Raw genomic sequence first — 11345 nt, forward strand, 5'->3', positions numbered from 1 at the left:
TACAAGCTCAAGTCCTTCACCAAAAATTCTCTTGTTACAAACCTCATTTTCTGGTTTCCATTCTTGCACAGATTCAGATTAAACTCCCATTCTAGCTCAGTTTGGGCTTCCATGCAGTCTCATTTGTTCCTGTTCTTCCTCTCTACACAATAGCAGTCCTCCAGGTCTTGGTATTTCAAAACTAGGCAATTTATTCTGTCCAGTCATGCCCAGGTAGGTATCATAATTTCTTACCAAGGTTAGTAAGCCTTTGGTAGAGCGGTTTAAAAACCTTCTTATTTGCCAGTGATTAACACCATGAACCAACATTTCTGTGGAGACATCCTGAACCTTGTGGACTGTGGACTAGTGTCATTGATTTATGCAGTTGCAGCAGATAGCAGTTTGAATACTCATCTTTCCTCTGCTTCCTTTTTTGGGTTCTGACTTTATAATTCCATACAAGAACCCTGAGTCCTTTAAGAGCTGTCCTCAGACACAGACTTTTTTATCTGCTTTTGCATTAAAGACTAAGATCCTTCTTCTTGAGCATGCAAGATCAAGAATAGGAGTGAGTTCATCTAGTCAGACAGGACACCACACTGCAACTCCATTATCCTGGTGTTCCCAGCCCAGTCCTTCTCTGTCCACAGACTTCTCAACACTGAGTGAAAAAGTGGGAAGCACTTCTTTCCATTGCAATGATTTTGCAGTCCATGGATGGATAGTTGCATGTACAATTCTTTGGTTACTTCTTCCCTCTTTGTCCAGTCAGAGACAAGGATGATCAGTCCAGAGGAGGACACTGGTGAGCTGAAATACTTTGTTTTCCAAAACCTCTTCCTTGTTTCCCATCTCTACCAAGAAGCCCTCTCAGAACCCTTTGTCCTATACCCCTGTTTCCCCTTCTCTTCCTGCCTACATGGACCTGGCCAACGTTCCTTTTCACTACCTTAACCTCACTGAAGCCCACGCGTTCTCCTGCCACAGCTCCAGTCATATGACCACGCCCTCTAAAGTTATCTGACCTGCTGCAGTATGCTTTGATCGTTACCACAATAAAGTCTCAGAAAAGTACATCATTTGTCAAAGATAAAGGTGGAAGCAGTGTTAATTTTGTTGACTAATTATTTTGGTTATAGTTTTCGTTAATTGCCTTTTTTCCCCTACAAAAACAAGACAGTAACTGATAAAAACAAGTGCACATGGACAAAAACTAAAACTAAATTTATTGACACTTTAGTTAAAATAATAAAAACGAGACGAAAATGTTTGACAGAAACTTTATCCAGTCAGACCAAATTTGGTCATGTAGAAAGTAGGGGCAAGTTAGGCATATATCCAATCACAGCTACTTTGGCTGTGTGGAAAGGTGGGATGAGATACGGGGGAGATCCAATCACAGCTGCTTTTGCTGCGTGGTGTTGGGGTAAGTTGGGAAGAGATCCAATCAGTTGACTAAATTTACTGTAAATTTCGTCTATTAAAATGTTGGGAAGTTTCGTCAACTAAAACTAGACTAAAACTAAAACAATTTAGATGACTAAATTATAACTAAAACAAAAATATATTATTGGCAAAAGACTATAAAAACTAAAACTAAATTAAAAGTGCTGTCAAAATTAACACTGGGTGGAAGGCATATAAAGCACAGTCTTTATGCTGTATCTGCTCACCAATACACCTGCTCTGTTTCAGCCTTCTGTGGATCTTCCTCATGATAAGCTTAACCAGTTTGCTATTGTGCACTTCAACAATTTCTGTATTTTCTCAGTGCATACAAGCTAACCTTGGGCTTGATTTTGCCACCACATTTCTTGGATTGAAGATCAGATCAAGCCGAGAGAGTGTCACCTTCATCATTGTAGAGGTGGATGTTTTGGATGTGGGAACCTCAAAATTTCCTGTCAACTTTGATGAGCGGAGGTCAACAGAATCGAAATTGTCTGTTGTAAATATATTGTGTGAAATTTCCAAGAAATTGCACAAAAGAAGGAAGTTCCCCTTGCTGAACAATGTGAGAGATGAGAGCAACACATCATGTTTGTGTTGAATACTGCACCAGTGGTATGGGCTGAAAATTAAGACATTTGGCAGTCATGTTCTGTTAATCCAAGCATCAACAGCTGGGATTTAAAAGCAATACATAGGGCTGCCTTTACTGCCGGAGAGAATTCTGCCAGATGAACCCTTTTTCCTGGAAATGGTTGACTGGTTTAGAACAGTTATTGAAGTGGGTATTATTATCCAGACAGCTAGCTTAGATACTGCCTTTCCCGCTGCCATCTTGACCACAGGTTGACCATCAAGGCATTTTGTTAATGAAGGGCACTGCTGTTCACAGCTGTAGTGCCACATGGGATATCCAGATCACAGGGCGGATGTTGATAATCTGTCTACAAATACACAAGGCACAGATATTTGCTCAGATTACACTAATGGTAACTAAAAAAACAAGCCACATTCGCCTATATTAAATGTGCATTTTGCTCATATACATTCATTAAAGTGTATCTACTAAATATAAAACTTTGTGCAATTGGTAATGACTTCAATTTCTCAAAATCTCATCTGGTCACAAAGGAGGTCAATGTAGACTAAAGGGTAGCTCACTCTATAATCCTGTGACCTGCCAAAATATATTTTTTTTGTACATACTTACACATACAAAATAAAACATCATCACATACCTACAGTACCTTTAAAAAGTTTTCAACCCCTTGGATGTTTTACCCTGTAAATGATTTTTATAAATCAGTCATGGTCAATATAATTTTTACAAAAAAATACAAAAAAAATCATGTTTAATGTCAAAGTGAAAACAGATTTATACAAAGCAATGTCAGTTAGATAAAAATATGTATTTTAAAATAATATTCACCCCCTTTAAAGTGCCTGACCTAATTCAGCAGAGTTCCAGCCAACTGGTGCAAGAAGTCTCACAGTAAATAAAATATGAATCACCACAGTGAGGTGAATGTGTCTCAAGTGATTGTAGTATAAAGACACCTGTGCCTGGAAGGTCACTGGTTAATCAGTATTCCTGGCTACGATTACCCCATGAAGACAAAAGAACACTACAAGCAACTTAGAGAAAATGTTATTGAAATGTTTAAGTCAGAGGATTGATACAAAAAAAATCCACGGCATTGAACATCCCCTGGATGTTAAATCCATCATCAAGAAATTGAAGGATTGTCAGGCCGTCCTCACAAACTGAGTGTGCGTGCAAGAAGGAGACTAGTGAGAGAGGACACCAAGACACCTATGACTATTCTGAAAGTGATTCAAGCTTCAGCAGCTGAGATGGGAGAGACTCTGCAGACAACAACTATCAAAACTTTCACCAGTCAAAGCTTTATGGGAGAGTGGCAAAGAGAAAGCCACCGTTGCAGAAAACACATTAAATTTGGGCTAGAGTTCACCAAAAGGCATGTGGGAGACTCCATGGTCAAGTGGAAGAAAGTTCTTTGGTCTGATGAGGCCAAAATAATGCAGACAAGACACAAAACTGCACATCACCATTAATGCGCCATCCCCACTGTGAAGTGGTTTCCTCTCAAGCTACTTTTTATTAAAGTAGCTTGAGAGGAAAACAAGAGTCCAAAGAAAACTGTGTAATAGTTCAGTCACTCGCCTAGAAAAACAAAACTAACTGCAGCTTTCCAAATATTGTTGACATTTAGGATCCGCTGTCCTGTAAAATCATTTTGAAGGACTGGCAAACTGCACAGCTGAAGTGATATCACAGGATGTGGCACATATTTGGATCTGATCCCTACAGATGGCTGTGGCAGTTTTGGAACCATCAGTGGCAGCAATATCATTAACAGCACAGGCTTTCATGTGGCACAAAATGCACTGTAATCCTTAAATGTTGCTGCTATAAATGTCAAAATCCTGTAAGTAGACGCATAAGTACCTTTTAATTTCTTTTAGGGCTGCTTTTTAAGGTGTTTTACAGCTTTGAGCTAACATTTTGGTGAACCTAATGGGCATCCACCTGCCATCTGCAAGAGGGATCAGTGGCGGTCAACAGGAAAAAGCTTCTTTTCAATTTTCGAGGAATTTTAGATTTGTTTTCAACACTTGGACAGTACATTTAAACATATATATTTTGAGCATACTTCTCTGGGGAACTTTTAGCAGCGATCTCATGATGTCAAAGTGATGACCTTGTAGGACAATCAGAACTATTTGAGCTTACACTCAGCAAGGACTTTATCAGTAACAGGATTCAGGAAGCAGCTTATCATCATTGTCCCCATCACAGAACCTACAAATACTTAAAATACTTCATTTAAGCACCTCAGCACTCCTGACACCATCTCAGGAGTTTCGACCTGCCTGAGAAGCTGCTGAGTGTCTTGTCTACATATCCATCATTGTCTGGTTGAGACCAAAGGAGAAGACTTCCAACAGTCGGTCATAGTCAGGAAACCTCAGTGCATACACTTTAGTGATACACCAGTAAAGATGAAGAGCAAGCCCTGTCCTACCTTATTTCTGAAGAGCCAGGGTGCCTCCAAGTTCTCAGGATGCATGGGCTTGACCTCCGCGTGTCCTCCACTAAATAATCAGTTTAGACAGACTGAGCCTCGCTCTGACATCTGAGCTCTGCAGCGCAAACTCCAGCTTCACATCATGACTGATAGAGGCTCATCCCCTTCTGTTGTGTCAAACAGCTGTAATTTGCGATTGAGCATCTATCAGCAGAGTCGGCAGTCCCTCATCACCAGATTATAGCCGTGACATCATTTCTGAGCCCCGTGCAGCAGCATTAAAGACAAAGCTTCATTCATACCGTGCCTGCTCTCTTATTCCACTCTATGTGTGAAGTTAAGCTATGGATAAGATTATCATGTTGCATCTAATCAACTCCGCGCCTCCAGATGCTCTTCTGCATCTTTTGCATGCACTCTTCAGGAAATTTTCATCATTGAGAAAGCATCTAAGCTTTTAATTCCTTCTTCATGGTGAATGAAACAATTACAAACAACTCACCAAACTTCCATGCCCCGATGATCCAAAGGGAGGGTCGATCTGAAACATAAAACATCAAGCGTATACTTAACATATGGCCATTTTAGTATTTAGATTTTCCCAGACAGACATTTTTGCTCCAAATCAGATTAACTACCCCGACATGTTATTTTTAGATGACTCCTAAGGCCGGGCTATAACCTTACATTTTGCGACCAAAGCCATGTGGCTCTAAAATGAGCGCTAGACCAGTAAAAGACACTCTCAGAGCCAAAAGCCTGTCAGTCTAAAACCCTTCGGCTAAATGGAAAAATCTGTTTTTTGGTGTAAACAGCACACGGATAATAACAAAATCTCCTCCCAAATGATCAGCGAAGACCAAGAGGGACTGCCCACGTGTGTCTGAAAACATGGCCTTAGGGACTTTATTTTGCTGTTTTACATCTAAAGTCTCCCAAAATACTTGTAGAAATGTTGTAGGTTGGTTTTATAAGGATGTCTGTGTGTGGGAGCTAGAAGCAGGAGTATGAATATGTACAGCCTGTAGATACAGTGTGTCAGAATAGAATCAGACTGCAGAACATTTGCTATGTTTGTCATCAGCAGAGGTATAATGATACTTACAGTACAGTGAAAAAGCATATAAATACGTTCAATTTTAATCAATTTGACTGAAAAATGATATTGCTACAGTTTATTTTAAACCAGAGGAGGCGCTAGATATCATTGGCTTCTGCTGGAAGAAGTAAAACTCACTTTTCTAATCACTTTTATAATGAAAAACTGCGCAGTAAGAAACCATATAACCTCAAAATACAGAAAAATGAAGAAAAGGGATATTTTGCGTTCTATTATAGGATAATTGAAATGGATCAGGGTGCCGAATTTGAGGCTCGCCCCATGTACCCGGTCAGCCTGGGTTCAAATCTCCCGCGTGTCCCTTCCCAGCTCTCTCATCCCTGTTTCCAGTAAAATTCCCAAAAATACATCTTGGGGAAAAAAATGAATCAATCAGAATTTAAAGACATCATGAGCAAAGTAGTTTAAAACAGTGTTTTCAAACTTTCTTGTCCAAGGCTTACTTGATGTAGAGCCAAAATCTAAAGGCACAACATAAATCACATCCATGACAAACAGCCACTGTGACCTGATACACTGTTTTGTTATAGTGATGTATGATTATGCAAATTCCCAAGGCACACCAGTGTACCCAAAAGTGGGCTGCAAAAGTGGGCTGCAAAGCAGTTTATGTGAGTTGCAGATGAATTTTCAGTCAATCACTTTTTCCATCACAAGTCCAAACTGCCCCATTTTTCATTAAAACTACAATATTATTTGCATTAATCGCGATTAACTACAATCCACAATTAGTGTGTTAAAGTTTTTTAATTCCGATAAATAAAATTTTTTATCATCATTTCAGCAAACTCTGGTTAAGCCAGTGGTTCCCAAACTTTTTCAGTTGGGCCCCCAATTAGCAAATGAAAATATTTTCAGCCCCCCCCACCCTTCATGTGCATACGTAAACCTATGACACACACGCTGTTAGGCATGATTTTTGCAAACATATTCCTTTTACTGTTTTTTAGAATTTACAGCAATGTAAAACCTAAGAAATTTGTCCAGAACGAAAAACAACCATCAGCTTTTTTTTTTGTTTGTTTGTTTGGTTTTTTTAAGACTCTTGGGAAACGAACAGAGCGTCATTCCCTGAAAAAAAAAAAAAAAACTCCATTAACATCTTTAAGATTTATACTCCCAGTCCTGAAGCAATGTCACCCACTATTGTGGGCTTCTTTGGTGCTACAGATATTTTCCAGTCTTTAGTGCAGCTGTGAAACTGCCTCTCCTATCATTTTCTATGTCCACATTTCACTTGTGTTTTTTGTTTTGATTGATGCAATAGGAGAAACCCCATCTGTCATAGTAAAAGGAAGACTGTGACTCAGGTTCTCTTGTTGGACTTGACCATAATAACATTGCAGGATATGAAGTGACATCAATGAACTGCTCCGCTTCTGCAGTGCTGAAAATACTAGATGGTGTTGCTTTGCCTTGTCACACCCCCCCGTCGTGATGCTGTGCCCACGGCCCACTTTGGGAACCGCTGGGTTAAGCCACTCTAGCATCTCCCTGATGTAAAGAAAATCCACCACGACTCTTTTACTTAAAAATAAAAAACTTCTCAACAGCTCAGTGGACAAGCCAAAAGTCGTATGCATGTTGTGATAATATCTAATTTTACCTTTTCAATCCATAAGAAGTTTTTTCTTCTATGGTTAAGTTTATGTTGTACTTGTCAGTATATCTATTAAAGCAGGTCTGTATCCAACCAGGACAGAAAATCCAAAATGACAGAGTTTTGAATGCGATCTTTTGACAGCTAGGGATGAGTAAATCCATTACAAAAATGCCTCCGATAGCGGCACATTTGATTCCTACTGGACTGAATTACAACGCAGATATCAGTGCTTCATTTCAGTACCCCAACACCTAAATACAACCCTCTGCCTCTCCAAGTAAAAGGCAAGAAATACATTATGGAATTTCAGTAGAGCATGAATGTCAGCAGTTTTCCTGTCTGGAGAAATGTCTCTGCTCCCCTAGCATTTTCCTAAAGAGGACACAGCCACACTGGCTCATTTATTTGTCAAAATTTAATGTATGAATTTTGCTTGAAGATGTTTTCTCATCCTATGATCTTCTAGCATCTTTGAGATATTTCTCTGAATCATTTACGATACGGAGGCAGCTTTTATTCTCCTGACGACTTTCAATGCACTTTTTGTTCCCTCTTAAAGTAGCGATTCAGACACCTATAGGCAGTGGTGGGTAGTAACGCATTACATTTACTCCATTACAAGTACCTGAATAGTTTTTTTGAAAAATCCTACTTCTGAGAGTAGTTTTTGAGCAGAGTACTTTTCACTCCTACTCGATACTTCTACTCCGTTGCATTGGGCATGCACTGGTCGCTACTAAGTATTTTTTTTTTTTTTTTTACCTCAGCTGAGCTCTCACAGCAGCATGAGGTAAAATCCTCAGCACCACAGAGTAAACGGAGGAGTGACCCCTCCCCCTTAACGATCAACAGTTGGAGATAATGGCTGAAGATGTAATACCTGTGTCTCCTTCAGAGGAGCATGCTCATCCCTGGTCCAACATCAAGACTCTTTGCCTTTCGAACGACAAGGAACAACAGCCACATAATGCGCTGCTTACTGTGTCTACCTAAAATGGTGGAAGTGTCAAGCTTCAAAAATAGCACGTCAATGGAAGTCATGGCAGAGAGTGAATATTCCTCTATTCCTCCCAGCATTGGGAGTATTCTCGCTACAATTCACTGTATTTCTCTCTGTTACACTCTGACTCGTCTCCTCGACCAGGCATGTGTCTTTCAAAGTCTATGAACTCCAAAACTTTGAATAGAAGCACACCCAAAAATGCAGCTTGGACTGAAGTTACTCATGTCTGCCATCTCCTGGTGTAAATTGGTAACAGTGCAGACCTCCGCCTTTAGCCCTATCTCCCAATAGTAAGGAATCCTTTAAAAAATTCCTGGATCCAGACGGTGATCCGGATCACTCCCAAAATTTAATCAGTTCTTCCTTATCCCCTTTCTGACATTTCCTGAAAATTTCATGAAAATCCGTCCATGACTTTTTGAGTTATGTTGTTAACAAACTAACAAACAAACAAACTAACAAACCCACCCGATCACATAACCTCCTTGGCGGAGGTAACAAAATGATACACAACCCTAGTCTTGATGCTAGACCTAAAGAGTGTGGTGGCCTGCTTTTTCTTATTTCCAGTGACCACTTGGATTGTTTTTAGCTGTGATCAACGCATAAAGCAAGACAGACTACAGCTAAATCCGCAGGATTTCCCAGTATGTTTGTTTAATCTGTCCAGAGAACTGAAAGAAAAGAACCGACTTCGATGTCATGTTTTCTAAAGGAAAAAATGGAAAATAATGTTTAAAAATGAATCATCAATCATCTTGTAAACCCAGTTTCATATGTTTTGTATCGAGCAGTTGGTTGTATCTCACACCCCTAGTCATCAGCCCTGTCTTGACTCTAGTCTGCTCTCACTGCTTTAGGAGGACTCCTGTCATGGCTGTGCAGTCCTTCAACACTAAACAGTGTGGTATCACTTAATCCCTCCTGCTGCCTGCATGTTTAACTCTGCATCATAGTGGAACATTAAAGAAGAACCTGTTTCAGTTACACTGAATCAAATTATCATAAATGCTATAGTATCAGATTACCGTAATGCTGCTAACAAACAGCCATTTCTCTTACAGAAACATATTGGAAGTGCGTAAAGCTCCACAGGTTGCTGAGTTCTCCCCTGGGGGCATACTTACTTTAGCATTTGTGTATGATAAGGATGCATGCATTTACATAGCACTTATACACCTGTCTTTGGTAGATTCTAGATTGAGAGTGACAGCCCGAGTAGAAAGTGGTTTTTAAATATTAATCTACTAAAATAAATATTTGTCCCTAGAGATGAGCAGTCGTTACCGTATGCAGCAGCGGCTCTATCTGAGCACTTTGCTCCGTGGTGTCCATCCTCCTCTCCCCGGCAGCAGCAGCAGCTCCTCGCCGTCCCAGAGATGAGGAGAGAACCTCGGCTCGCTGTGTGTAATCCCGGCAGGTGGATAGCTGTAACTGAGAGGCAGCACAGCGGACGGTCACATGTTTATATCATCGTCGGTCAGCTGCAGCAGCTTGGTGCTGATTTGCGCCCCGCATGTTTCCTGTCCTCCTCGTTCATCCAAACACGCGCGTCTCTGCGAGCTGACGTGGACGATTTAGCTTTTGATTCAGACTCAGATGTGAAGAGGCTGAAATCTGCATAAAAGATGCTGCAGGAAGCATGTTTTCTGTGTCAAATGTTTTGTAAGGGGGAAATATAGCAGATTAACAGTTTGGTGGAGGTCTGCTCCACTCAAACTCTGCTCTACTTTTACGCGCGCGTTTTTCTCACATCTCCTTTACAATAAATCACACATTACTCAATGCATATTTTAATAAAGTTCAGTTATATTCAGAGCTAATGTCCCAGTGAATTGTGACCCTCTGTGACAGGATGATCGCCCAATAAAAACAGCTTAATTTCTGCATTACTGGACGTGTCCTGTAAGTTAACCTTTAAATGAACTGAGCAGCTACAGACTGACTCAAGCTATAACTGTGGACAACCTCAGAAAAACCTAGAAACAAGCTGAAGGGGATCAGCCTTACATTTTAAGATGAGTGATTAAATTGAACATAAAAGCCTGAGAGCAGTATTTGATCTGTTTTATTGTTTTGTGATGTCATGGCGCACAATGACGCACAAGCTCATAGTAAAGTCATATTTTTAGAAATGTTTCTCCCCATATGAAGAGCACTAAAATTTGTCAACACAATCTCTATTTTGCTGTGTTGCTGACATTATTTTAAGCACTTCTATGTAGCAGTTATTCTTTCTACTAGCCTACTAATGTCTCCCATCTGTCGTAGATCTGAATCACGTGCAGTTGGATCCAGAGTGAAACTGAGGATAAAAATCAAAGTTCTCTTATTAAAGGCTTAATAGTAATTTGAAATCCTCCGTGTGGTTCAGATTTGTACCTCTGGACTGGAACGACCTCCAGAGAGCGCTTCTTTAATAACAGGACCTGCATTCAGTTATCGCCATCTGCTGTTTTTCTGTGAGAAGGCCTGACTGTCACAGCCAGCACACGCGCGCGCTTTAATGGCTCAATCCCACACGTTATTGACAGCTGTGAGCTTTTATACCAACACTGAAATACCAATTAAGTGCGTATTGAGTTTATTATACATCTGCTTGGATATTTTAACGTCACTGTGTTAAATAGTGTTTAATAATTTCCTAAATTAGCCCTTTTAAGACTTTTCATTGAGGAAGCGTATTAACAGCAATTGATCAATAAAAACACTTTACCGTAGTATTTATAACAGCCCACTGGGAAATTATTCATTCTTCTGCGGCTAAATTTTGATTATTTTTCCCCATTTTGAGAAATATTTCATGATATTTTGCTTTTCTTGATCGAACAACAGAGAACTAGTCAGCTTTAGCAAAAATGTGCATTTTGTTATGTTGTGCACGTGACGCAGATAAAATATATATATATAAATAAATATATATCCCTCTGAAATTAACCACGAACGAAACTGAGTCAAATAAAATGTTGTTTGAAATATATATGAGCAAGGTAGCCCACTTTTTAATAATTGCTGAAAACAAAATGGGTTATTTTTACTTTAAATCATAAACTGCTGCTATATTCATGTAATTTCCCCCCATGCTCGCGCCCTTATTTAGCCTGCTAGCTTAATTGCAATGCGTTATTTTAATGCGGC

General features: G+C 39.8%; 1 protein-coding gene across 1 annotated transcript in view; it reads right to left on the reverse strand.

The window, feature by feature from the left end:
* Window positions 1-9747, reverse strand: part of slc4a10b (solute carrier family 4 member 10b) — a 39792-nt gene extending 30045 nt beyond the window's left edge. Inside the window, exons 1-2 of the mRNA XM_041807038.1 lie at window positions 9495-9747; window positions 4984-5022 (exon numbers count right to left, since the gene is read on the reverse strand). Of these exons, the coding sequence (XP_041662972.1) occupies window positions 4984-5022; window positions 9495-9542 (87 nt within the window). The 5' untranslated portion in view covers window positions 9543-9747. The remainder of the gene's footprint in view (window positions 1-4983; window positions 5023-9494) is intronic.
* Window positions 9748-11345: the final 1598 nt, after the last annotated feature.

The sequence above is a fragment of the Cheilinus undulatus genome, linkage group 15 (genome assembly GCF_018320785.1).
Source record: "Cheilinus undulatus linkage group 15, ASM1832078v1, whole genome shotgun sequence".
NCBI lineage: Eukaryota > Metazoa > Chordata > Actinopteri > Labriformes > Labridae > Cheilinus > Cheilinus undulatus.